Source organism: Hyaena hyaena, unplaced genomic scaffold, assembly GCF_003009895.1.
Source record: "Hyaena hyaena isolate Hyena2069 unplaced genomic scaffold, ASM300989v1 scaffold_4, whole genome shotgun sequence".
In the NCBI taxonomy this organism is placed as follows: domain Eukaryota; kingdom Metazoa; phylum Chordata; class Mammalia; order Carnivora; family Hyaenidae; genus Hyaena; species Hyaena hyaena.
Genome location: NW_024080636.1, coordinates 1 through 27947, shown reverse-complemented (window position 1 = coordinate 27947; position 27947 = coordinate 1). Strand labels below are relative to the sequence as shown.

Here is a 27947-nt window from a genome sequence, read left to right as displayed (position 1 = left end):
CTGGGAAAGTTGACTCCTGGAGAAGAAGAGGAGGCCTTCAAGCAGGCACCTGTCGCCGCACACGCCTGCGAGTCTCCAAAGACCTTCTTCCAGCCGGTGCCCCCATACCACCTCATTCTGCCCCCAGGCCCTGGGATGGCCCCAAGGGAGGGGGGGGGTAACAAGAGCATGGGCAAGAGTGGGAGAATGCAAGGGAATGGCGTCCCCTCCACTCCCATCTGTTTGAGTGTCCAGAGTTTTGGCCAATGGAAGCTTCCGGAATGATCAGATCTGCACACGCAGGTGTGGGTCCAATAGACAGTTGAGAAGCACTAAGAGTGGGTGGCAAGCCTGAAACCCTTTCTTGCCTTTCCCTAATGACAGCACTCTTCAGCATTCTGCCCTCCGCCTCAGGATGCAGTGCAGACAGGGAGGGGAGGGGAGAGACAAGTGTGTGTGGCCACCGCTATTCACACCTAATGGGGCAAGATCAGAGGAAGAGAACACGGGTCCGTGTGGGACCCAAGACTCTCTCCACAATGATTTGGCCCTCCTGTGTTTCCTTCCTCGGCCTCTGAATCCCAGTGTCTGCCCAGAATCCCAGCATCTCAGGCTGATCTGCCCTGGCCCTGGTCCAGGCCACCCCGTGGGGCACTGCCACTGACTTTTCCCCCAATAAGTTGACTCAGTAGTCATCTCTGGGTTGAAGGACCAGATGTTTTCTCTGCTTCTCTTTCAGTTTCTGTTTCTAGGCTTTTTGTTTTTTGCTGTTTTGGGGTTTTTTTTTTGTTTTTTGTTTTTTACTTCTAATGCTTCTGCTTGTTTCCCTGCGTCCCCAACTTGACTCTCAGCCACTTGCTACTTTTTTATTGCTTTTTGGAAGAGTCCTCCCATACCCAATCCTACATTTAAAAAAATAAAACACATTTAAATGTTAACTTAATCATTAACTTCTTGCTCACTGTTCATCACCATCCCCAGACTGTAACCTGTCCAGAACCTTCCCTCTGGCAGCCATATGGGAAGGGGAGAAGGGACAAGGGAGCCAGGGAGAGTATGGTGATGACCTGGTGACAGGTAGTGGGGTGCAGGGCAGCAAGGACTGGAATGGAAGCGGGTGAGTCAGGGGCAGGGCAGGCAGAACCCAGGAGACAGATACAAAAACAAGCATCCTGTTTTGTCCCACCCCCTTAGCCCCCAATGGCTGAACGCTGTGCCCCCCATATCCATCTGCCAAAGTCCCAACCCCTAGTGACCCAGAATGTGACTATGTTTGAGACACGGGCTTTAAAAAGATTAAAATGAGGCCCACAGAGTGGGCCTGATCCAATCGGCCTGATGTTGTTATGAGAAGGGGAAAGTGGGACCCACGGAGGGACACCGGGGGCCCCCCTCAGTGAGCACAGAGGACGGCCCATGCGAGGGCGGGGCAAGAAGGTGGCCTCTGCTAGCCAAGCAGACGGGCCCTAGGAGGAGCCCAACCCAGGGACAACTTGCTCTTGGCCTTCCAGTCTCTACGCTGTGAGGAAACAAACACTTGCTGTGATGTCCCTCGGTCTGTGGAGTTTTGTTCTGGAAGCCCCAGCAGAGAAATGCAGTCGGTCTCCTCAAGGACCCTGTTCTCTGATGAGTCACCTCCCCAGTAAGGATGTTACTCACATCTTCCAATTTTCACAGCTACACATAATCATGCCCAGTTACATTCAGTTTATGAACAAGATTGGTTAGTGGGTGAGATGGGATGTGCAGGAGGAAGGTGGGGACCTGAGGCGCTGGGCGGGTAGGAGGGGGGGAGGTGCAGGTGGCACGAGTTGGGGAGAAACAGCAGTAGCTGCCGGGGAGAGGATGGGAGGCTGAGGACGTCCTCACCTAAGGATTTCATCAAGCTCTGTGACCAAGAGATCATAATCTTTTAACATATTCCATCTCTGGAAGCGCATCCCATTGTGGTCAACAAAGGTGTCCCAACAGTATTCAAAATCTGAGATAAATAGGAAGACAGCAGTCAGGTGGGTCCTGGGAGGCCTTTTCCTCCTGACCCTCCCATGCCCCACCCCCTTCAGGGTCTGGTCTCTTCCCTTCCAAGTGCCACCAGTCTTGCCTCAGTTTCCCAGGCTCTCCTCCCACTCGTTCTCCCTGGGGACATTCTAGATTCCCTGCCCCACCCGCCTGGATCTTACTCTCTCCCAAGGTTCAGTCCCCAGCTCCCCTCTGTTCTCACCATCACAGCGCATTATGTCCAACTGGACCCCTATGTCCCGTAGGTTGCGAAGCCCCTCCTGGAAATCTTCGTGCCAGAAGTAGTAGAGGCGGGCGGTAAAGATGCTCAGTTTCAAGTTCTTGTACTCCTCCAAGAACCTGACCACCTTCTCTGCACAGGTGGGGCAGGGGCTCCAAGATAAGAACCAGGTGACATGGTAATGCTCATCACGGGATGGGTACTGGTCACGGAACCAAGAGAGGAAGCAGAGTTCTGCGTGACAGGGAACCCGGGGATGGACCTGGGAGAAGTAGAGAACACAAGGGGACACACCTGGCTGTCAGGGTAGGCAGAGTGTCAGGGCTGGGTGCCATGGGAGGAGGGGCAAAGGGGCAGGACCCACAGGGGTATATTGTTCACTGATTTATCCCTCATTTCCATCTCTCCCTGCCCTGTCTTTTTTACTGAGCCATCGCTTTTCACAGTCATCCACCATCCATCAGTTCTAACATCTCTCCTTCCATCCATCCATTTTATCATTCATCCATCCATCCATTTATCCATGCATCCATCCATCCATACATACATCCTACAGGCATTCTGAGGGCCTTCCCTGGGCCAGGGCCTCAGGGGTCTAGGATGGTTCCCTGGGTGATGGCACCTGGGGAGGGTCACACAACTGTGCTGCCCCACAGGGGAGCCACTAACCACACGTGTCTCTGGACCACTTGACCTGAGGCTCGTGGGAACTGAGATGTGGGGCAAGTGTAAATACACATCTGGGTCCAACGACGTAGTAAAAGAGGAGAATGTAAATGACCTCAGGAAGAATTTTTATATTCATTGTAATCTGAAAGAATCTCCTAGATATAGTGCTTGATACATTAGCAGTACTAATTTCACAAATTGCCTTTAACTCTTTGAGCCCCGGGTACCAGAACAGGTGAAATGACCTTTCACGTGTCAGTACTGCTAACACATACCCCTGCCCTAGCCCATCGTGGTTCTCTCCTGGCAATGGGCTCTGAGAAGTCTGCAGGGCCAGGGGAGGGGAGAGGCCAGGGTGTGGCAGGACATGTGTCTGGAGTGTCAGCGGTTAGGGGACAGGGCTGCAGGGTGGTGGCCTGGCTCTAGCAACTGCTGATGCTGGTCTTTGGTGCTGTTGCCTCCTTCCAGGGACACCTGGGCCTTGGCTGGGAGCAGGCCAGGGTCAGGCAGAGCGAGGGGTGTGGGTTCTCCGCTGGGGGATCAGAGTCCTGGGCACAGAGGGGTCAGTGGCGCTGCCAGGGTACGGCTTCACCGACAGACCCATTACCAGGGCACATAAGGCGATGCTGTCCAACGGGCCCTGACCTTCTAAAGATGCTCTTCCGTCCAAGACTGCCAGAGGCCAAGGTCCAGGACAAGATTTCAAGATGACGGACAGAATGCCAGCAGACTCTCTGAACAAGGCTCGTCGGATAAGTCAAATGCTGTCCTGTCTCAGGTTCCCAGAGGGTCAAGCAGGGAGCTCATGGGTCCATGACTGAGGACAATGTCGTGGGAAGGAGCAGTCACCACTAAGAGCTCCGATCTGGCATCTTACTTGTAACATTCTTTTTCTCGCTCCCCCTGACTCTGCTCCTGTCTGACTGGGCCCGGGGAGAGGGTGTGCGTACCTTGTTCCGAAAAATTCCCCAGTTACTGTCATCATATGTGAAGTCTTCTCTGTCCACTTGGAAGCAGAGATAGCAGAGTTTCCGTCCAGAAGCGTAGCAAAGGTTTGGAAAGTGGAACTGGAAGGTGTTAGGATGTATCCAGCCCATTGGGTTTCTGGGGGCAAAAGAGAGAAAACAGAAAATGCCGAGAGCGCCCTCTGGACTTGTCTCTGGCTGGTGGGCTGCCCTGGGCACTGTGGCTCCCTGCAGCCCTCCTGGGCCCTAGGCAGTGGTGCTGCTTTTCCAGGCTGGAAGGGGGGTGTCTCCAGGGACAGTAGGGACAGGGACCACCTCTCCTAAGGGCCGCTGGGCCCCTGCTCCTTCCAGCAGCACCCCCACTCTCGTTTTCCTGCCCGCGCTACCCCCAACCCATTAGAAAAATAGCAGAGAGACATCGAAACCCTTCTAATCCCTGAAGAACGGCCTTTTGAAGACTTCACTTTAATTCATTCCTGATTTTTCACCCTTTTTTTTTTTTTAAGTATCAGGTTAATGCTTAAATTCAGAAGTTCAGGCTGCTGTTCCTAATGCTTCAGATATCTTAACTCATCAACTCCTTCCCAGATCCTGGGGGAGCTACATCCACACTTCATAGGGACGGAAGCAGGTGAGCAGCCTGGCCAAGTCCATGGCTAGTAAGTGATGGAGCTTGGGCACCTGTCCAGACAGGTTATTTCCAGCAAGGACCTCACATGACCGCCACAGCAGCACGTGCAGTCTTAAATGTGTCTTTCTTTCTACTTCGTTTTAAATACACACATTTTAAATACACACATATATACACCCGCAGGCAAGGCACCTTTCATCCTGATGCATGCCAGCAGTCGTCACAAACGTGCACTGAAGCTCTATCACCTAGCTTGTGGGTAAGGTTGAGAACACCCCCATTTACACTAAAACCTTGGATGGCGAGTAACTTGTTCTGCGAGTGTTCTATAGACGAGCAAACATGTTTCATAAATTTTAACTTGATAAAGGAGCGATGTCTTGGGATACGTAGAGTACGTGATTCTGAATGTCACATGATCACACGATCACAATGGAATCCATGGTTCTTCTCTCTTTCCTTCTCTCTCTCTCTCTCTCTCTCTCTCTATCGCTGCGGGATTGTGGGTGATCATCTCCCACACTCAGATGCTCGGTCTCAGATCGTGGTGTTTGGCAGATATCAGTGATTTTTCAGTATGTTGCAAGGTACCCACAACTGGCACTAGTGTATTTTTTGTCTTTTCAAAGCACCTGTGGACAGTCCCATGCTTTTCCAGACAAGAGTAAGCTTGGGAAGGCTTTGTTTTATTCTAAGTCAGGCTGCCGGCAGACAGAGACCCTTTCCTCTGCTGCCTGATTGCCAGTTGCATTAATTACAGTATATGACAAGGGTTTATTAATACTCTACTGTAGTCTACATCCATTAGTAATAGGGAAAATTGTCCTACACAGTAACTCTCCTGTCTCTTGTCTCCCTCACTCCAGCCATGAAGGTTTTCAAAGGTAAGTGCAGGTTAATAGGTTTCTTTTTCCTTTTCTTTTGTATTTTCTTTATTATGTTGTATTATATTACAGTTTTGTAATCATTTTCATATGAATACTTTGGGTTGTGGAACGAATCGTCTGAGTTTCCATTATTTCTTACGGGGAAACTCACTTTGATATACAAGTGCTTTGGATTAGGAGCATGTTTCTGGAACAAATTGTGCTCCCAAACCAAGGTTTTACTACACTTGTCGGTGGTTGAGAGAGCTTTGCAGCAGATGACTTCTCTTCTTATCTCTGAGAGCTGTCCTCACCCTGTGTTTATCATATTGTAAATGATGTGGGAAATAAAGCAAAAGAAAAAGAAATTCAATTTCTCTACTGCCTACAGCCCGTCGAGAAGTCTTTCGCACAGGCAGAACGAACTTCCTTTGAGAGCCCAGATATCTGTATGATGACACTTTGCTAAGAGCCAAAGGGATTCTTAGCTTAACATTATCCCAAACCATACGACCTGTGAAGGCTACTTTACCATATAAAAATTCCTTTGGGAACCTCCTTTATCTCAACCCCCCAAGATATATGTTGGCAATCATCCTCCAAACACGTGGCTGACTGATACACATGTGAAGGGTCTCGTGACTGAGTTTCTACTGAATGGTAATAAATAAGCTTGTCGTAAGAGCCACTAGACCTTCAAAGGCCCGGAAACCCTGTTTCTGAAATACCTTCGACACATGTGCTGTCTCTAGCCCCCTCCCAAACGGAGGGTATATAATGAGTCACTCTTCACAACCCCTGTGAGGCTCTTCCTGTCCACGGGTCCTGTCCCCGTGCTTTAATAAAACACCTTTCTTTTTGACATTTATTTTTTTTTTTTGCACCAGAGATGTCTAAGAATTCTTTCTTGGGGGGTTCCAAACCCCAACACTTCAACCCACATCATAAATATTAGAGAAAATCCATCCAAGTGCTGGAAACTAAATCCGCCAATTGCTTCAACCATCTTGTGGTTTGATTCAAAGTGCTAGCAGAGAACAGGAACTTCCAGAAGCCTCTGAAAGTGCGCATCATCACCCCCCCACCCCACACACACACACACACACAGGCAGGGCCAGACCTGCCCAACAGTCTTTCCGACCCAGAGGCTGGCCTGGGGGAGGGGCCACAGGGCTGGATGGAGGTGCGGGAGGGGCGCGTTCAGAAGTGAGCACACACAGGAGCATCCCCAGAGCAGGGTGAGGACCCAGACAGGAGTGGGTCCTGCAGAGAAGGAGCCCAGAGAGGGAGAGAAGGGAAGGGGGACTGCGGGGAGGAGGAGGCAGGGACAGAGGCACACACAGCAGGGCTGCCAGCAAGGAGGGGCTGCAGAAGGGGGCCCAGCCGGACAGAGCGAGCAGACAGCAGTGGCACCTTGGGCTNTCTCGCTCCCCCTGACTCTGCTCCTGTCTGACTGGGCCCGGGGAGAGGGTGTGCGTACCTTGTTCCGAAAAATTCCCCAGTTACTGTCATCATATGAGAAGTCTTCTCTGTCCACTTGGAAGCAGAGATAGCAGAGTTTCCATTCATAAGCATAGCGCAGGTTTGCAAATTGGAACCGGAAGGTGTTAGGATCTATCCAGTCCATTGGGTTTCTGGGGGCAAAAGAGAGAAAGCAGAAAATGCCGAGAGCGCCCTCTGGACTTGTCTCTGGCTGGTGGGCTGCCCTGGGCACTGTGGCTCCCTGCAGCCCTCTTGGGCCCTAGGCAGTGGCGCTGCTTTTCCAGGCTGGAAGGGGGGTGTCGCCGGGGACAGTAGAGACAGGGACCGCCTCCCCTAAGGGCCGCTGGGCCCCTGCTCCTTCCAGCAGCACCACCACTCTCGTTTTCCTGCCCGCGCTACCCCCAACCCATTAGAAAAATAGCAGAGAGACATCGAAACCCCTTTATCCCAAAAGAATAGCTATTTGAAAAGTTCTGTTCAATTAATATTTTTTTTATTTTTAAAATTTAATTAATTTTGAGAGACCGAGGTAGACAGAGCATGAGCGGTGGATGGGCAGAATGAGAGAGAGACACAGAATCTGAAGCAGGCTCCAGGCTTTGAGCTGTCACCACAGAGCCCAATGTGGGGCTGGAACCCACAAACGGTGAGATTAGGACCGGAGCCAACGTTGGATGCTCAACCGGCTGAGCAACCCAGGAGCCCGTCATGACTTTGTTTTTACTGAACAGTATTAAATGACCTTATCCTAACAAGACCTAGACCCTCAAGGTCCTGAACACCTTGTTTCCAAAATATGTCAGAGATTTATGTTGTCCCTATCCCCTTATAATCAGTCACTCTTTACAACCGCAGTGTGGGTCTTCCTGCCCACTGGTCCTGTTCCCATGCTTTAAATACACCGCCTTTTTTTTTTTTTTTTTTTTTTGCACCAGAGATGTCTAAGAATTCTTTCTTGGGGGGTTCCAAACCCCAACACTTCAACCCACATCATAAATATTAGAGAAAATCCATCCAAGTGCTGGAAACTAAATCCGCCAATTGCTTCAACCATCTTGTGGTTTGATTCAAAGAGCTTAGCAGAGCACAGGAACTTCCAGAAGCCTCTGAAAGTGCGCATCATCACCCCCCACCCCTCCCCCACACACACAGGCAGGGCCAGACCTGCCCAAAAGACTTTCTGACCCAGAGGCTGGCCTGGGGGAGGGGCCACAGGGCTGGATGGAGGTGCGGGAGGGGCGCGTTCAGAAGTGAGCACACACAGGAGCATCCCCAGAGCAGGGTGAGGACCCAGACAGGAGTGGGTCCTGCAGAGAAGGAGCCCAGAGAGGGAGAGAAGGGAAGGGGGACTGCGGGGAGGAGGAGGCAGGGACAGAGGCACACACAGCAGGGCTGCCAGCAAGGAGGGGCTGCAGAAGGGGGCCCAGCCGGACAGAGCGAGCAGACAGCAGTGGCACCTTGGGCTGGGGCGCCAGGGCTCCATTGCTTTCGCCGGCCTTGCGTTGGGAAAGCCTCAGTGAGACCGGGCCCTCCCAGGCCGCCTCCACGGAAGCCCCACCTCCTTTTTCAGGGTAGCCCTCAGGTGGCAGCACTTCCTCAGGCTCAGACTCCCCTCTCCTTCTCTGAGACCTCCCCCAGGGCACAGCCGCCCTCAGAAAGAGACAGGCCCATTGAGCAGCAGGATTGAGTTCTTGCAAAAGGAAAGAGAAAGTAAGATGCCGGAGGGGGTTGGGACAGATTGGGTGGAGAGAGCAGGACGGAAGCAGGCATCTGGAAGGGGCAGGCTCTCTGAGGAGTTGGGTGAACCCTCTCCCCATCACCCCTGCGCCCCAAGTCTGGGCCCCGGTGTTGGTCTCCACATGCTTGTTGATGAATGGAAGTGAGAATGCAGTGTGTACCTTATGTGGGACTCCTGTGTTTTCTCCTGACGCCACAGTAGTAAAGGCACAGATGGGCTTGGAGTGTCTAATTCTGTGGTTTGTCCTCTATGCAAGTCCCCTCAGCCTTCATTTGGCAGATTGACGGCAGGGACATCTGGAGAGGTAGGGAGAGAGGGAGAGAGAGGGAGATGTAGGGACAGCTTTGTTCTCTCTTTTCTTAGAAGGACACTCAGGGCTCCTGGGTGGCTCAGTTGGTTAAGCAGCTGACTCAGGTCATGATCTCACGGTTCGTGGGCTCAAGGCCCACATCGGGCTCTGTGCTGACAGCTTGGGGCCTGGAGCCTACTTTGGATTCTGTGTCTCCCTCGATCTCTGCCCCTCCCCTGCTCATGCTCTGTCTCTGTTTCTGTCTCTGTCTCTCTCTTTCTCAAATAAATAAACATTAAAAAAAATTTAAAAAGGACACTAATGCCCCCACGGGGGCCCGCCAACCTGATATCATCTAAACCAAGTCACCCCAAAGATCCCACCTTTAACATCATCCCATAGTTTAGGGCTTCAACATGTGAATCTGGAGGACACAGTCTTTCAGTCCATAACAGTTGTGACTGACGGGACTCCTTTTGATGGCTCAGGGACAGGATGGCTGATGTCATCACNCAAGTCCATGGCTAGTAAGTGATGGAGCTTGGGCACCTGTCCAGACAGGTTATTTCCAGCAAGGACCTCACATGACCGCCACAGCAGCACGTGCAGTCTTAAATGTGTCTTTCTTTCTACTTCGTTTTAAATACACACATTTTAAATACACACATATATACACCCGCAGGCAAGGCACCTTTCATCCTGATGCATGCCAGCAGTCGTCACAAACGTGCACTGAAGCTCTATCACCTAGCTTGTGGGTAAGGTTGAGAACACCCCCATTTACACTAAAACCTTGGATGGCGAGTAACTTGTTCTGCGAGTGTTCTATAGACGAGCAAACATGTTTCATAAATTTTAACTTGATAAAGGAGCGATGTCTTGGGATACGTAGAGTACGTGATTCTGAATGTCACATGATCACACGATCACAATGGAATCCATGGTTCTTCTCTCTTTCCTTCTCTCTCTCTCTCTCTCTCTCTCTCTATCGCTGCGGGATTGTGGGTGATCATCTCCCACACTCAGATGCTCGGTCTCAGATCGTGGTGTTTGGCAGATATCAGTGATTTTTCAGTATGTTGCAAGGTACCCACAACTGGCACTAGTGTATTTTTTGTCTTTTCAAAGCACCTGTGGACAGTCCCATGCTTTTCCAGACAAGAGTAAGCTTGGGAAGGCTTTGTTTTATTCTAAGTCAGGCTGCCGGCAGACAGAGACCCTTTCCTCTGCTGCCTGATTGCCAGTTGCATTAATTACAGTATATGACAAGGGTTTATTAATACTCTACTGTAGTCTACATCCATTAGTAATAGGGAAAATTGTCCTACACAGTAACTCTCCTGTCTCTTGTCTCCCTCACTCCAGCCATGAAGGTTTTCAAAGGTAAGTGCAGGTTAATAGGTTTCTTTTTCCTTTTCTTTTGTATTTTCTTTATTATGTTGTATTATATTACAGTTTTGTAATCATTTTCATATGAATACTTTGGGTTGTGGAACGAATCGTCTGAGTTTCCATTATTTCTTACGGGGAAACTCACTTTGATATACAAGTGCTTTGGATTAGGAGCATGTTTCTGGAACAAATTGTGCTCCCAAACCAAGGTTTTACTACACTTGTCGGTGGTTGAGAGAGCTTTGCAGCAGATGACTTCTCTTCTTATCTCTGAGAGCTGTCCTCACCCTGTGTTTATCATATTGTAAATGATGTGGGAAATAAAGCAAAAGAAAAAGAAATTCAATTTCTCTACTGCCTACAGCCCGTCGAGAAGTCTTTCGCACAGGCAGAACGAACTTCCTTTGAGAGCCCAGATATCTGTATGATGACACTTTGCTAAGAGCCAAAGGGATTCTTAGCTTAACATTATCCCAAACCATACGACCTGTGAAGGCTACTTTACCATATAAAAATTCCTTTGGGAACCTCCTTTATCTCAACCCCCCAAGATATATGTTGGCAATCATCCTCCAAACACGTGGCTGACTGATACACATGTGAAGGGTCTCGTGACTGAGTTTCTACTGAATGGTAATAAATAAGCTTGTCGTAAGAGCCACTAGACCTTCAAAGGCCCGGAAACCCTGTTTCTGAAATACCTTCGACACATGTGCTGTCTCTAGCCCCCTCCCAAACGGAGGGTATATAATGAGTCACTCTTCACAACCCCTGTGAGGCTCTTCCTGTCCACGGGTCCTGTCCCCGTGCTTTAATAAAACACCTTTCTTTTTGACATTTATTTTTTTTTTTTGCACCAGAGATGTCTAAGAATTCTTTCTTGGGGGGTTCCAAACCCCAACACTTCAACCCACATCATAAATATTAGAGAAAATCCATCCAAGTGCTGGAAACTAAATCCGCCAATTGCTTCAACCATCTTGTGGTTTGATTCAAAGAGCTTAGCAGAGCACAGGAACTTCCAGAAGCCTCTGAAAGTGCGCATCATCACCCCCCACCCCTCCCCCACACACACAGGCAGGGCCAGACCTGCCCAAAAGACTTTCTGACCCAGAGGCTGGCCTGGGGGAGGGGCCACAGGGCTGGATGGAGGTGCGGGAGGGGCGCGTTCAGAAGTGAGCACACACAGGAGCATCCCCAGAGCAGGGTGAGGACCCAGACAGGAGTGGGTCCTGCAGAGAAGGAGCCCAGAGAGGGAGAGAAGGGAAGGGGGACTGCGGGGAGGAGGAGGCAGGGACAGAGGCACACACAGCAGGGCTGCCAGCAAGGAGGGGCTGCAGAAGGGGGCCCAGCCGGACAGAGCGAGCAGACAGCAGTGGCACCTTGGGCTGGGGCGCCAGGGCTCCATTGCTTTCGCCGGCCTTGCGTTGGGAAAGCCTCAGTGAGACCGGGCCCTCCCAGGCCGCCTCCACGGAAGCCCCACCTCCTTTTTCAGGGTAGCCCTCAGGTGGCAGCACTTCCTCAGGCTCAGACTCCCCTCTCCTTCTCTGAGACCTCCCCCAGGGCACAGCCGCCCTCAGAAAGAGACAGGCCCATTGAGCAGCAGGATTGAGTTCTTGCAAAAGGAAAGAGAAAGTAAGATGCCGGAGGGGGTTGGGACAGATTGGGTGGAGAGAGCAGGACGGAAGCAGGCATCTGGAAGGGGCAGGCTCTCTGAGGAGTTGGGTGAACCCTCTCCCCATCACCCCTGCGCCCCAAGTCTGGGCCCCGGTGTTGGTCTCCACATGCTTGTTGATGAATGGAAGTGAGAATGCAGTGTGTACCTTATGTGGGACTCCTGTGTTTTCTCCTGACGCCACAGTAGTAAAGGCACAGATGGGCTTGGAGTGTCTAATTCTGTGGTTTGTCCTCTATGCAAGTCCCCTCAGCCTTCATTTGGCAGATTGACGGCAGGGACATCTGGAGAGGTAGGGAGAGAGGGAGAGAGAGGGAGATGTAGGGACAGCTTTGTTCTCTCTTTTCTTAGAAGGACACTCAGGGCTCCTGGGTGGCTCAGTTGGTTAAGCAGCTGACTCAGGTCATGATCTCACGGTTCGTGGGCTCAAGGCCCACATCGGGCTCTGTGCTGACAGCTTGGGGCCTGGAGCCTACTTTGGATTCTGTGTCTCCCTCGATCTCTGCCCCTCCCCTGCTCATGCTCTGTCTCTGTTTCTGTCTCTGTCTCTCTCTTTCTCAAATAAATAAACATTAAAAAAAATTTAAAAAGGACACTAATGCCCCCACGGGGGCCCGCCAACCTGATATCATCTAAACCAAGTCACCCCAAAGATCCCACCTTTAACATCATCCCATAGTTTAGGGCTTCAACATGTGAATCTGGAGGACACAGTCTTTCAGTCCATAACAGTTGTGACTGACGGGACTCCTTTTGATGGCTCAGGGACAGGATGGCTGATGTCATCACACTGCTATGTGAGGGGCAAGTGCTGCCTTACACTCAGAGCTGAGTCTCCAGGCTCTGCTGCTGCCTTTCTGGAGGTTGGAGGATCAAGTTTGTGTTCACTGTTTCCTCACGGGAGGCCCAGAAAGTTAGTGATGTTAGCTAGATCACTGCTGCCCTTAGCAGGATGGAGATTTCCCGGTGGGAATAAAAGAAGCAAAGGTACATTAGCTGGGAAGTAGATTCATAGTGGATGCAAATTAGAGGAACTATTGGAAGCTGGCATCTCAGGTGGAGGCTGTGGGGAGTCCTCACCCTCTGTCTCGGGTGCAATCCTGACAAAGGAGTGATAGGCACCCTCATTCTACCTCACCCACCTGAGCTCTTTAGGCAGTTCCCTTGGGTGCTTCTTTACCCTTTATTACAAGGCTCAGCCTTGATAGGTGGCATTTCCATGCCAGCATGGAGGTAGTTCCCCTTGAGCGCTGTCTCACTTTTGCTCTGCCCAGGTAAACTGAGGTGAAGTCAACATGCAGCTCTTTGAGGACCCCATGAAGAATTTGGCTACTCATGGCCCTCTCCCCACACTCACTCCGAGTGTCTCTCTCCAACCAATGTCTGGTTCCCAGAGATTCAGGTGCTCCCTCAGTGAGCCCCAGGCCCTTCTCAGGAACCCTGGTGCCTGTGTGAGTTAGAGAAAGTGGAACTGAAAGGCAGGTCTCTGGAAGGATTGACAAGAGGGGCAGAGGTGCTGTAGTGGGCTCCTGGTTCAAGGAACAGAAAGCAGAGCCAGAGTGTCTGTTTTGATCTACAGCTGGTGAACCCCTCGGTCCCTGTGACCTGTCACTGGCTGCGTGGCCCAGGCTCAAGGTCAAGTTCAGCTCTGAAGGCTGGTTCAGTTAAGGGCCCCTGTGGTGGGCAGGGTCCTGCTGAACAGCCAGAGTCCATGGAGCAAACAAACAGGATATCCAGTCACAAGTGCAGTGCTGTGTCCACCTGTCCAGTCTCTTTTTGAGTTATCTGAATTTCACCTAAGTAAGTGAAAAAAGAATAGAGCAACATGAACAAACTTCAAATTATTTGAAATTGTACTGGCCTTTTATAGATCAACATGAATTTATGGACAAGATTTTCATGTTCCATGACACATCCTGTTATCAAGGTTAACTTTTAGGAAGCATAGACATCTTTGTGGCAATTGAAGGTCTCTATCCATTAACATGGTATACACCTCAATTTATATAGGTCTTCTTTTCACTTTTTCAATGAATCTTGTACTTTTTTTTAAAAATAAAGGTCTCACACATTTTGTCAGGTTCACTTCTAGTAAACTTTTTGGGAGATATTGTAGCCTTTATCTACCTTTACACTTTTGTTTGTTGCTAGAATCTGGGAACACTATTAATATTCCTAAACTGAAGCTGGGTCTACTAACCTCACTGAGAATTTGTTTACTGTTTCTCATAGCTTCTGTTCTTTTGCAATCTCCACAGCTCTTGTCCTTTATTGAGGCCCATGGGGCACTGGCTTGGACAATAGCACAGTGTTGAACAGTGGCAGTCATAAAGGGGACTTTTGTGTCCTTCAATTTTAAGGGAAATTTTTCTAAGAGGGAAATAGAAAACTGTAAGTCCCAAATTCTTTATCTTTCCTTAAAGATAATTTTTTGAGTATAGTTGAAGTCCCATATTCTTTAAATCTTTCTTGGCTTGAATATTTGTTTGCTAGTCATTTAATTATGAATTTGCATCTATGTTTATAAATAAATATGGCTGTAATTTTTCTTACTTATGTTCTCCTTATTAGGTTTCTTTTATTATTATTTTTAAATAATCTCTACACCCCATGTGGGGCTCGAATCCACAACCCTGATACCAAGAGTCACCCACTCCACTGACTGAGCCAGCCAGACATCCCTCTTCTTATCTAATTTTAAATCAAGATTATTGTAGCTGCCCAAAATCAATTGGGAAATCCAGTTTCCTAGGAAAGCTCAATTCTGATCCTTACATGATTGATTGAACTCACCATAAAACCTCTGGACCTGGTAATTTGATATGGTTGTTTATGTGGTCATTTTAAGTAATAATTGCATTTCTTTATTGGTTTAGGGTTAATCCGTGTGCTGTATTTCTTTTGGTATCATTTTAATCATATTTTTTCTGTAAGGTTGTCCATTCAGTCTCATTTTTCAGATTGTTGGTGTGTGTTCACAGTATTCTTTTCTGGCTTTTACACCCCGATAAAAGACAACCCCAGGGGTGCCTGGCTGGCTTAGTCAGTAGAGCATGTGACTCTTGATCTCAGGGCTGTGAGTTTGAATCTCATGTTGAGCATAGAGATTACTTAAAAATAAAATCTTTTGGGTCACTTGGGTGGCTCAATCAGTTAAGTGTCTGACTCTTGATCTCAGCTCAGGTTTTGATCTCAGGGTTATGAGTTCTACTTATAAGTAAGTAAGTAAGTAAGTAAGTAAATAAATAATCTTTTTAAAAAAGATTACCTCATTTTTTCACTCATAATGTAGTGTGTTTTTTGGCTTTCTTTCTCCATTATTTTTTTCCAAAGTACCAGGTTTTGATTTTAATGTTTTTGCTATTCTGATTTCATATATATATGTGTGTGTGTATATATATATATATATATATATATACATGGACAATAGCACAGTGTTGAACAGTGGCAGTCATAAAGAGGACTTTTGTGTCCTTCAATTTTAAGGGAAATTTTTCATATATTGAATATATATGAAATATATATATAAATCTTCTTTACTCACCCGTTAGTTGGGCATGTATGTTGTTTCTATATCCTGGCTACGTTAATAATGCTGCAATGAACACAGGGGTGCAACTATCACTTCAATATATTGATTCCGTTTCCTTTGGATATTGTCGCAAGCACACTATGAAGGCACACACACAAGTTGTCTTTCCACAATGTCAGCTTTATTCAGTCACAAAGCAAGGTTAATGTAATTGTAAAGCTGGTCCAGGATTCCAAACTCAATGACATTTCATACGCCTTTAACTTGGCTTCATATACGTCATGCCAAGCAAAGCACAAGACAGAATCACACAACCAGCAAGACACAAGAGTTAAGAATTTCATGAACAAAACTCGAAGTCAGGCTGTGGGCGCACAGAGACGAGGCCTCCATTTGATCCATGTCAGTTCTTGGCACTTGCTGCCTATTATGTTCAAGCAGTGGAAGATCTGTATTATGCTCAGAGATCAATCTGGCAGAGCCCTTGGACACAGTTGCCTTTCTGATGCGGTTAGATGCCAAAGGGGCAGCATCTGGAGAGTCTGACAGTTTGCTGCAGCTCCTTTTTAAAAACTCTTTTGGAGTTTAATCAGTCTTGGGCCTTTGCAGACCTCCTTTGGTTCTACTGGTTATCAGTTTTGGGTGTTGTCAGCCTGTGCTGGTTTCGAAGATATCTGGTCTCACGTGCAACACCCTTGGATGCTTACATCACTGCTTGACATGAGTGACTATCTTGCTCTCTGCAGATAATATATCCAGGATTGCTGGATCGTATGGAACATATAAGGACTTCTTATGGGATTCTGCCTTTATGCCAGTGTAGGGGCAGGTTAAGGAGTGTCAGTAAGGTGTCTTCATGTCTGGTGTGCAGCAGACATGAAGAAGTCCGTGGGACAAGCACTTTGTGACAGGATGGTGAGTGAAGTGTGTGGGAGAGCAAAAACAAACTGGACCCTAACTGTAGAGCATGTGAGGATTGACAGAAATCCATGTCCTTGTTCTTGCCCCTGACTTCAGTGCTCTGGGTGTCCTGTGGGTCCCGTTAAAAACAAAATTCAACATTGGGGCGCCTGGGTGGCTTAGTTGGTTAAGCGTCCGACTTTCCCTTAGGTCATGATCTCGCAGTTCTTGGGTTCGAGCCCCGTGTCGGGCTCTGTGCTGACTGCCAGCTCAGAGCCTGGAGCCTGTTTCAGTCTGTGTCTCCCTCTCTCTCTGACCCTCCCCTGCTCACGCTGTCTTTCTCTCTCTCTCTCCTAGAAATAAATAAAAATATTAAAAAAAAAAAACAAAATTCAACAGAGTACATTTGAAGATCTAATTGGCTTCATTAAGCACTTCATGAATTGGGCAGCATCCCACCTAGCAAGTAGAGATGTTCTGAGGGGTTGTTCAAATGAAGGTTTTCATAAGTACAGAAGGAGCAAGGAGGAAGTTGTTAGCAAACAAGAGAAAAGATTGTTTCAGGCCAGGACATCTTCTTTGGGGGGTGAAGGGGCCAGCAGGGTTTTTGTCATGCAGATGACCTCACTAGTGCTGATCATGAAATTTCAGATTGATTGTTAAAAGGTCACATTCTTAGGATGTGATTGCAACTGTAATTAAGTCTTGGCTTGCTGTTGTGGGGGGCAAATGATTCCATTTTATATCTGTTTTTTTCTATCTTAACACTCCCTTCGCCACAAAGCTAGAAAACACACCTCACTCCAGGGTAGGAGGAGCTCAAGGAGGATGTGGGGGAGATTCTTATAGTTGTGGCTTCACACCCTAGGAGGTGAGTCAAGTCAGTATCTCAACATGAGAACACATTAGAAAAGGCTGCTTCTTCATTGCCTCCCACTCAATTGGCCAGACTAGCCTCTCTTGTGATCTAATCCCAATCTAAGACTACGGTAAGGGGAATTCAGGCAAATGTAGTTCAGCCTGCGCAAGTCCATGCAACAGAACTATTGCAAGGTGGCAGAACCCTGAGAATGCATTTGGGATTACATGGAATCTACAGAATTAACATTTTAATAATATGGAGACTTTGATCCATGAACATTGTATATCTCTTTACTTTTTGCATCTTCTTTGCTTTCTCTTAGTAATGTTTTGTATTTTTCAGTGTATGGGTGTTAGACAGCTTTTGCAAGATGATGTTTAGTGCTGTTTTCAGAGACAGATTTATAGTAATAGGTAACAGCAAATCTTTCCATCATGTTTACTATAGGTCAGGCACTCTTCAGAATATATATAGATATAAATCTAAACAAATTTATTTAAGTCTCACAACCACCTAGGTGAGAGTTCTATCATAATCTCCATTTTACATGCCTACAGTAAGGATTGGAACTTAGACAGCTGGATCCAGAGTCTCTCCTTCCACCACAACTCTATACTACTTGGTAATAGCTGTTGGTGTTCACACAATAGCAGAGAAAATCAAGACTGATCCTCTGTGAATGTAAGATTTTAATCTTGCATTCAGATTCATTGAACTAGTTCTTTGAACTAATTCTATGACATAGCAAGAGCTCTCTTCCTCAATTGCTGGAGTGGTAAGGAGGAACATATTCATCTCTATCTTACATTATTCTGTATTTATGAAGATTTGCAGATTTTTAAAGTTTATTTCTTATGAGAGAGAGAGAGAGTGAACACAAGCGGGGGAGGGACTGAAAGAAAGGGAGACAGCAAATCCCAAGCAGGCTCCTCCCTATCAGCATGGAACCATACATGGGGTTCCATCTCATGAACCATGAGATCATGACTTGAGCCAAAACCAAGAATCAGACACTCAGCTGACTGAACCACCCAGGCACCCCAAGATTTGCAGATTTTTTTTCAGAATGAGGCTGTGGAACATTATTAGCTAACAGGAAACTGAGAAGGCTGGTAGAGGCAAATCTTAGAATAAAGGGTGGGGTGGCGCGGGGGAGTGGTGGATAGGATTTCCCTTGAAAATTGCCTAAAACAAAGACCTCACCTTCATCTCCTTCCTGGTAATCACAGAATACACACTAGGACCAACATCATAACCCATATCTGATTGGAAAGCATTGAAGAGACTGACTGAATGAGTAAATGAGGGATGTTCTGGGTTAAGAGCATAGCTCTGGTGAAACTGGGTTCTGTGGCCTCAGTTCCTCTTACATCTCCCATGGCCTCCTGAGCTCTGCCACAATCACTTGCTCGCAGCTAGTGCCCATCACAGCAGAGCTCATAAAAGAGGTGCAGTGTGCTCATCCGATGGAACACCCTGCAGCCAAGAGAACTGATGATCTACAACTATAAGAAACAGGACACTAGTAAAGAGGGCCGGGTGTGATGGGCAGAAAGCATAGGAGAAGAGATTTTCTTTCTCACTCTATTTGTTATAAATTGTTTGGGTGTTTGCCTATACTAATAAAATTTTAAAAATACATTATGTATTTATTTATATTTACATTTATTTTTTATTTAATATAGATTTTATTTATTTATTTTGAAATAGACAGTGAGATAGAGAGAGTGTGTGTGTGAGCAGGGGAGGGGCAGAGAGAGAGGGAGAGAGAGAATCCCAAGCAGGCCCCTCACTTTCAGCTTGGAGCCTGACACGGGGCTCGATCTCATGAACCATGATATCATGACCTGAATGAAAGCAAGAGTCTGATGCTCAACTGACTGAGCCACCCAGGCGTCTCCCCCAAATTTTCAAATACTTAAGAATGGATTCCCAATAACTTTCCTTATTGTGGTAACTAAATACTCCACCATTATTTTAAGGAGTCCTCTTTTTCTAGGGCCCAGTTGAAAGCCAAGGACATAGCCTGTAACCAGAGCTGCTAAGCCAAAGACTGAGTGAGCAGTGGACCAGGGTCTCTGTTCATTGTCTCAATAGGTGCACAATCTTTCCAAGATGGACTGAGCTGGGCATCACAGGACAAGTGGACTGTGGCAGCCACTCAGTAGCAGTTGGACATAAAAATGAGGGAACAAAGGATGCCATTCCTTGCTCTAAAAGAGCAAGAAAAAACAACAGCCTCCAAATGCTCCTGAGGCACCCAGAAAGGCACCCAGACACAGGGACACAGGGTGGGGGGCATCTGCAGTCTGTAGTAACCCAGGCGCGTGCCTCAAGGTCCAAGGTAGCATCTCAAAGAAGGGCTTCTTCAGGCCATGGTCATATGAGATGACTCGTGTCAGGTCATCTTGGAGAGGAAAGTTCCAGAGGGTGGAAGGAGAAGCTAAAGGTCTTAATTCATGCTGGATCTTAGAGATAAAACTCTAGTAGGCAGAGGTGAAGCTCCAAAGGGAAGAAAGAGGCAGCCCTGAGGGAGAAGAGGAGAAAAGTGGAGTGGGGAAGACGAATCAGGATCAAAGAGGAAGATAAAACACTGGGCGAACGGAGAGGAGCAAAGGATCCATAAGGAGGAAAATGGAAGGAGGCAGGGAGAGAGGGAAGTAGGTAATGAGATACAGAAGAAGGGAGGGAGGGAGACACAGGCAGGGGACGAGGAACTAGGACCGGGGAGAGACAAGCTGACGTGGGCACCGGCACTGAAAAGACCCAGCAGGAGCCTGGGACAGAAGGAAAACCTATGGAAAGGAGGGTCTCCCAAAAGGGAGGAAGGGCCAGTGAGGGGTGAAACGGGAGGGAGAGGGGGTGCAGGGCTGAGGGCCTCTCACACCAGGACGCCTGCCAGCACCTGCCCGCGGCTGCTCCAGGACCCGCGGGCCTTCCCTGGGGACCCCGAGTCTGGCCGGCATCCTGCGAACCCCGTGGCGGGAGAGGGGACAGGCAGTTTCCATGCAGGGAGCAGAGGCCGCGCCGCCACACACCCCCTGTCCAGCTCCTCGCCCTCACAGAGACTCCAAGATGGTCCCCGGTGTCCCCTACGGTCCTAAGCCAGCACCCAGACCGCACACTCAGCGTGGGCCGGAATCCTCCCTCTGGGGGCTGACTGGGCACTGCCCACCGGCCCTGCTGGCCAGCTGTCCCTCAGGAGCCCCCGCTCCGAGGAGCCCCCAGCCCTGGGCTGGTCCCGGCTCTGGCCCCTGTGCGGGGACCCCCTGTAGTGGCGTCCGGGCCACAAAGTCCACAGACCGAGGTCCCTGGGCTCAAGTCAGGGACGTGGGCAAGGCCTGGGCACATTCACAGCCAGGGCTCCGGGCAATGCACCGTGGGACCTGGCGCCCATGCCCTTCCAGCTTCTCCAGGATGCCCTCCGGGAGTGCGCAGCAGTGCAGGCTTCCACGTGGCAAGGCTCCTGCGCGCAGGGAAGCAAGGCTGGCGGAGTCCCAACTGTGCCCCTCGGCCCAGGGGCACCCACTCGGGGCCCACCGCGGCAGGAACGCGGGATGCACGGAAGGGACAGGCCTCCTGCCCTCGAGGACATTGGGGTCTGGAGGAGGCAGGCGGGGGCCCAGTGACCCCCAGCTCTCCATCCCACAGGCCCCCGTGTGCCTGTCTGTAAGCCCCGCAGTCTGGCCTCGGCCTCCCCAGCGGAGGGCGCCGCCCAGGACTGCCTTCCATCTTGGGGGGCCCCACCCACCTCCACGCTGCTAGCGTCTTTGTTCCCCGTGTGATGGCAGGTTGGGTATATGATTGCGAAAAGCTCACCGGAGAGCTTCCCCCTTCCCCCGCACATCAGCCACATCGGGGCCTGTCCCTGCCTGGCGCGGCTATGAAGGACATCGAGGAGAAGGAAGACGGGCGTCACTGGCCAGTTGCGCCGGAAGGCAGCGTTAGGGAAGGTTCGTGCCACCTGTCCGTGAAAGTTACACACTCCGGGGACACCAGGTATCTGGAGCCAGAGAGGGGACGAAAAAAGGAGGGTTACAAAAGGCTTTCTGGGGTCCAGGCAGGTGCTTTTTTTTGTCTCCAACCACTTGATGCCAGCTTGGGAAGCTATCGTCGCCTTTGCTGGGAGCCCTCAGGCCAAACTGCCCTGAATTCAGCTGCTCCCTGTGGCCACATCTCACGCTTTTCTCTGTTGGAGTTGGGAACATGGTCAGCCCTGAGACCCAGTGAACGTCCGCCCCCTCTCTCAGGCCCTCGTCTGTGTGATGACTGTCCCCAGGCCTCCCGCCCCAGGCCACCAATCCTCTGTCCCCCTGTCCAGGGGGCTTCTCCCCTGCCCATGACCTCTGACCCCATAGGTCCCGACATGAACTCCTTCTCCCTTAGGGAGGCGCTTTATGTGGCCAGCATGGGACCCCCTAACTGGGTAACTCCGCTGAGCCCAGCTATGGAGGGTGGGGCCTTCATCAGGAGTGATCTGAGCTGAGTATCATGGGGATTTTGTTCCAGAATAGTGGCCAGGACTTGGTTTGGGACTGATCTCCTCCCAAGCCGCGGGGTGATCCTGTTGTCTTCTGTTAGGACACCCCAGTGAGGGGGACGTGGCCGGGGGTCTCACCAGGCGCGTCTCTGGGTCTCCTGGGGGAGAGGCGCTCCAAGCAGGTTTTCGCAGGGAAGTCTGTCACAGTGTACCAGGCTTCAGCATCCAGTGCTTCTGGGATTTCCTACAACCTTCTGTCCAGAATGCCAGAGCATTCCTAGAACTTGGCGCCACAGCTTTCTTGATAATACCGAGCATTGGGAAAGAACCTGAATGTGCTCCATTAGGGGCCTGGCATACCCATTAGGGGCCTGGCATACCCAGTCCTGAATTGGGGCTTATCCACACATAGACTACGACGCATCCTTCTGAATATTGATGCCGTTGTCTCAATATCTGAAGAGTGTGCATTCCTTTTATGCCACATTTGAAGACTTGGGGAAATGTGTCTGTCATGCTACGTGTGGGCGAAAGCGGACCCCCAACTGTGAGCACAATATGGTTTCCAGGGCAGGGCAGCAGGTGATTTGCAGTACACAGGCTGGTCCTGAGGCCAGTGCTGTGCTTGTGTTCCCCTTTTTACTGTTTCAGCTCTCCTGAGTTCAGTGCTGAGGCACAGAGAGGGTTAGACACTCAGCTGAGACCACAAAGGAGGAGGAGGAGGAGCTGGGTGTTGAACCCAGGACATCTGTGACCACAGCCCACTCCTTTGATGGCTACACCCTATTGTCTTCGATGTAAAGATAATTAAGCAAAAACGTTAATTATAATTAAGCAAAGTGAAGCAGAAGAAACACAAGAATATTCCTGGGCTTAGCTCTGTGCAGGAAGTCGGAGGGACTGATTTTCCCGAACATTCCAGTTGACAGGAGATATGGGGCACAGGGCCAACTTTGGCTATCTGTTCTCCATTTTGTAAGTCAGGGACGGGACACTGGGCATACACATTTAAAACTTCCCTTACAGAAACATTTAGGAAAGCATTTTAATGGTGGGCTTATAATTTGACACGGGAGTGATTTAGATTGTTTGGAAAGTTCTGTCTGTTAAATTCAAGGACAAGCCGACTTCCTTTCTGAAAAGTAATAGTTTCCGGTAGGAGACTGTATAACTTCCTCTTCGTGAACATGGGAGCGCTTTTCTTTTTTCTTTTTGAACACTGTAGCTGAGATAAGGATGTTGCTGGTATAAGTGCATACACATCTCTACTCGCAAAGAAATCTTGGTGCACGATTTCAGGCTTTCTTCACCTTCCCAGGCTCAGAGTTGGGGCCCATGGGCTGATCACATCCGCACATGGGACAGCCCCCAGCTGTGACCTCTGACCCCAGAGCCTCTGTTTCCTCCTTGATTCAGGGCACCTGGGAAGGACTCATCCTCACTGCCGGGCCGGAGGGGACAGAGGTTTCTAACAGCCGCTCGGTCCACTGAGGCCCGAGGCACAGAACTTGGGGGACAGCCTGAACTCACTAAATGCTGCTTATTCTCACTTCTCCCTGCCTCGGACTGAGTTCAGGTTGACCATGCGGGAGCCATATTGTGATCCCAGGTCATATGGTGTCTGGTCACACTCAGGGACCTACAGAATCAAAGGCAGAAAGAGCAAGAACTTGGAGGAGCAGCCAAGAGAGTCGAGGTGACCCCAGGCTCCAGCCCAGGGGCCTGTGGGAGACCAGCTAACCTGGGGTCATCGTACAGGGGGAGGGTGAACAGCTCAAAGCTGCACGTAGGGCGGGTGGGACGCCTCTCTCTCTTTCTCTCTTTCTTTCTTCATTTTTAAAAAAATTTAACTTCTACATTTTATTTTAATTATATGCATGAAATTCTACTTATTTATATTGAGGAAAGCATCATTAACAACCCCCGCCCCCAAGTCCTGTGTGTTAGGGGAGCCTGTGACATGAGAATACGCGTGGGGACAGCCCTGGTCCTTGCCCCCGCCCCCTGCTGAGCAAGGGGAGCACAGCTGAGGGGCCCGGGACCCCACCCGGAGTTCAGGGAATCGCCAACACTCGGGCACATTGGAGAAGACAAACGGCAACCGAAAACGGAGAGGAGAGCCATCAAGATGGAGGAATCGAGACGTTCGCAGGCGTCATCCAGACTCATATCATCAGAGGCTACTGTTCAGGCGAGCGCTGCAAATTCTTCTGCCACAATCCAGAGAAGAGTGCGTCCTTCACCAGGCGGCCGGCCCCAGGCACGCAGCTCCCGGCCACACGGCACACACAGCGCCGGCCGGGCTGGCCACCTGCTCACAGAGGAACCTTCGGCCACAGGTGACTGGCAGCTAAGTGGCCCGGGAGGGGGGCAGTTGCCCGACGGGTCCTGAGGTTCAGCGCGCCTCTCCCGGGGGACCAGGCCAACGCGCCGCATGGGGCCGGGGGTGTGGGCTTCACAGGCCGCTTGTCCCTCATCTTTTGGGCCGCCTGCTACCCAAGGTGAGTCCCCGCAGACAGGCTCACTGAGACCCTGCGCCTCCCGCAGCCCGGATGCCGGTGAGCTCCCGGGTTCTGGAAGCCTCAGCTACCTGGGGGCTTCTGCTCCATGGTTTCACCTGGACCATGGGGAGGAGCCTCTTCCCTTTGGCCACGTCCTGCCTCAAATCCCCTCCCTGGTCTCCTTGGTGGCCCCACGCTGCTTCAGGCCCACGAGCCCAGGACACGCTGCCTCATCACCGGGCTCCACAGGCTCCCTCAGTCCTTTCTCTAAGCACGTGAGTCCATGTGCCATGTGTACAAGTTCAACAATCAGGGCCACGGGGAAGCAGTCACTGCTTTCCTGGGGATTCCTATCACATTTATCCAGCGCTCTAGGTCGAGTGTTTCCTGTGACATTCATTACGGAGCATTTTCTAGAGCCTGAGTCCCTGTCCAGAGGGAACGAGAAGGCCCTAACGTCAGGATGCGGCCTCACAAAATCACAGGGACAGACACCCCAAACCGCACCCAGAGTAGTGTCTTTCTTCCTGTGGCTCCAGACCAGCCCGACACCACCGTTGGCCACTTGGCTGCACTTCAGGGTCCTTCCCGGGCTTCCCAGCGGCACCTGGACTGCTGGGTCTGGACCCGCGGCGTCGGACATGGCTTCTGACGCGGAGAATCCGCACCATGGGCCTCCCCTTCCCTGCTCCCAGCTTCGAAGGGACATCGCTGTGCCCTGACCCTCAGCTCCTCCGTCTGCAGCTTAAGCTCCATTTCTCCATCAGTCCACCGCCCAGGGCCCCCCTTGCCTCCCGTCTTCGGAAGATGAGGGCTCGGCTCGCTGTTCTTCTCCCCGCTGCCCTGCCCAGCCTCTCCCTCTGCGAGAAGCCCCCTCACTTCCCCTTTTACAATCAGAGCAAGAGACCCTGTGCTGCGTAAACACCCAGGACTTTCTGCAGTTTAAATGTTAAGGATATGCAGATATCTGTCCCGCAGGAGGAAGCACAGATAACCACCCCCCTTGGGGGGAGGGTGCCATGTCACCTGTGTGTCTCCAAGATGTCCTGTTAGTGCCAAGTTCAGGTGCCGCCCCCTCTTGATGTTTCCCAGCCAGGCACGGCCTGGGGAACCCGACTCCTATTTGGATCATGCAGAAACCGTCGTCCCGCGAACGGGACAGGGTGGTGGCGTCAGAGAGAAGCGCCGGGGCCAAGGTCCCCAGGGCCGGTGCGGAGCCTGCTCAGCGGGTCACTCTGGGACCCGGATGGAGGTTCCTGGACTGTCTCCCGGCATAGAGGCAGACCGAGCAGGTGAAGGTGTAGGGCAGCAGGTGATGTGAATACTGTTTTAGTTACATAGGTTCCAAATTGCTTGTTGCTTTTCTCAAAGTCAAAGGTAATAGGGCCCACGGCCTTCATCACTGCTCGTGCTCTGCTGGCACCCCAGGGTCTGGACCCTCCCACACCACGACTCCAGGCCCCGTGGCCTTGAGGGTCCTCCCCTAGCTCTCCAGGTGACACGTGATCCTGTCCCCTCACTGGGGGCCTCCACCGGCCCCCACCCTGTCCCTCCCTGGTCCTCACCTGTCCCTCCACCGGCCTTCATGCTGTCCAGAAACCCTGCAGACGTTTCCCTGCGGTCTGGCTCTGTCACAGTCCCTCCGTCTGCCCTGAAGTGTCCCACAAGGACTCTGCACTGCCCCAGGCCGAGCCCCCATGTCCCTCCAGGCTAAAAACCTGGGCTTCCCTAGTGTCCTTCTCTGCCCCACTCTGCCCATCCTGATCTAACACCCTGTAGCCGGTCATAGAAAGTTCTCTCTGTGCAAGCAACGGATCTGCACAGCCCCAGGAATGACTCTGGAACTTAGACCACCTGCCCCAGAAACCTCAGGAAAAGGGAACAAGGACTTTGCCTCCGGACAAAGTGTGCTAGGCAATAACTCCCTACTCTGAGACTGGTAAATTCGGGAGAGACTTGGGCATTAAATGGCTGAGCCTGGCCAGGGCACACGCCCCCGAATGTAGATGCTAGTGTCAGGCGAGGGAAGGGAGCCCCTGCTCAATCCATCTCGTCACGTGGCTGTGCCTCAGTCCTCTCTGGGGACACGCACACTCCGTGGCACGGCTGCAGCTGCATAAGGGGAAGATGCCCGGAAGTGAGGGCACCGACCCAGGGAGCTTGTCTGCAAGTCATGGGGAGCGGCCTGGCCCAGGGGCGGGACCAGGCAGACAGGAGGAGCCCCATGGGGAGGAGGGGCCTCCGTGTCAGGGAAAACTCCTGACCAGGGACTGGGCCTGTGCTGATCCAGCCATGACCGCCCTACTGAGACCCCAACGCTGCCCACCCAGCTCGGCTTCCCTGCTCCTGGCGGCGCAAGGCCGATGGAGTATTTGCCGACTGGGGGATTCATGGACCCAGATGGAGCCTCTCTGTTCTGCACTGGCGAAGGCGTGTGTCAGAGAACAACCATCTCAGGCGTATCCTAAGCCCTGGTCACTTCACTGTCACACAGCACGGTGGGTCCCTATTCCTGTCCCTGTGTTCCAGGCAGGAGTCTCGCGGACAGTCTTGTTCCCTCTGCCGCACAAGATGACTCTAAGGCAACCCTGAGCACAGCCATGTTTATGGGGCGTCCCCAGAGCCGCCCCTCAGGGTGGGACCGGGTTCTTGTCCATGAGAGGACGCGCTGGCTCCCAGGCTGTGGGTTGTCCACCACCCAACCCCGGATGAGCCCTGCTGTGTGAGGTGGTGCCGTCTGGAGCAGGCGGCCGTGGGGACCCAGGGCCCAGAGGGGAGCGGGGCACAGGAGAGGGGAGCCAGGCCCCTCAGCAGCGCTGTCTCCTGCCATTTGGCCCCAACTTGCATCCCCTCCAGGCCAGCACTGTGGCGGGCAGCCCCCTCTCCCAGCCCGGCCCCTGGGCTCCCCTCCCTGTCTTCCCCAGCGGCCCCCACGCCCCGCACGCCCCTCACCCTCCTTTTCTTCCATCTCTGTGTCACTGTGCTCGGCCGGGTCTTCCCCTTTGGGGTGCCGGCCCTCCCTGACTGGGTCCCCCCGCCCCCACAGCCATGGCCATCGGTCCCTTACTCTCGGTCCCTGCAGGGTCTCACCCTAAAGGACTCCTTCCTCAGCCCCTTAGGTCACTGTGAGAGGGAGGCTGGGACAGCCTTTGGGCCCTGACAGGTGGGCAGACGCCTGTGAGGAGGGACCGGGGACCCTTGCTGTCCCTCTGGAAGGCCTCGTGCAGGCCCTCCTGCCCCCGGGGGTGCCCTCAGGGGGGTCTGCATTCCACAGGATCAGCGGGAGGCCCATGGGGAGCCTGGGCAGGGGGTCCCTCCTGGGGGCCAGTCCAGCCCCTTGTCTGTGCCCCGTGTGCCCCGCGGCAGGAAGGGGCAGAGCTCTGCTTCTGGGCATGGAGGCCCCTCCCTCTGGCCTCCTCCCCAGGCCAGGGCAGTCAGGAGGGGTGAGGACTGGAGAGCCTCTCGCCCCCACCCGACCTCAGAGGTGCGGTTCCTCCCCAGAAACTCATTCTTTCTGTTCTCTTGCAGAGCGTGGCCTCCTTTCCAACCAGTGCTGCTAACAGGATGGCTTGTAGGGGGAGCTTTTCATTTCTAGATCCCGCCCCCCAAGGTTCGCCAGTCTGTATCCCCAACAGAGGGATTTGTGTGACCTGGTCCCCCTGAAGGGTCACCAAGAAGAAGAGGCGATGGCAGGTTTGCGAAGGTTTGCAAGTTCTTTTCTGTTTTTTGTTTTCCTTTTCTATAGCA

General features: G+C 51.3%; 1 protein-coding gene and 1 long non-coding RNA gene across 5 annotated transcripts in view; one reads left to right on the top strand and one right to left on the bottom strand.

Annotated features, from left to right (window-relative positions):
* LOC120234545 (DNA dC->dU-editing enzyme APOBEC-3D-like) overlaps window positions 1-11712 on the bottom strand; it is a 21277-nt gene extending 9565 nt beyond the window's left edge. The window contains exons 1-5 of one of the 4 annotated variants that reach the window (XM_039236464.1): window positions 8289-8368; window positions 6945-6983; window positions 3838-3952; window positions 2201-2480; window positions 1849-1960 (exon numbers count right to left, since the gene is read on the bottom strand). In XM_039236464.1, coding sequence (XP_039092395.1) covers window positions 1849-1960; window positions 2201-2480; window positions 3838-3952; window positions 6945-6983; window positions 8289-8314 — 572 coding nt within the window. In that variant the 5' untranslated portion in view covers window positions 8315-8368. Of the gene's footprint in view, window positions 1-1848; window positions 1961-2200; window positions 2481-3837; window positions 3953-6829; window positions 6984-8288; window positions 8369-11632 lie in introns of those variants that run through there. The other 3 variants (XM_039236455.1, XM_039236437.1, XM_039236445.1) reach the window with 3 other exon arrangements.
* A 9372-nt stretch (window positions 11713-21084) lies between these two features.
* LOC120233640 lies at window positions 21085-22543 on the top strand. Its single transcript, XR_005528875.1, has 2 exons — window positions 21085-21218; window positions 22351-22543. It is a non-coding gene; the product is annotated as an uncharacterized LOC120233640 (long non-coding RNA).
* Window positions 22544-27947: the final 5404 nt, after the last annotated feature.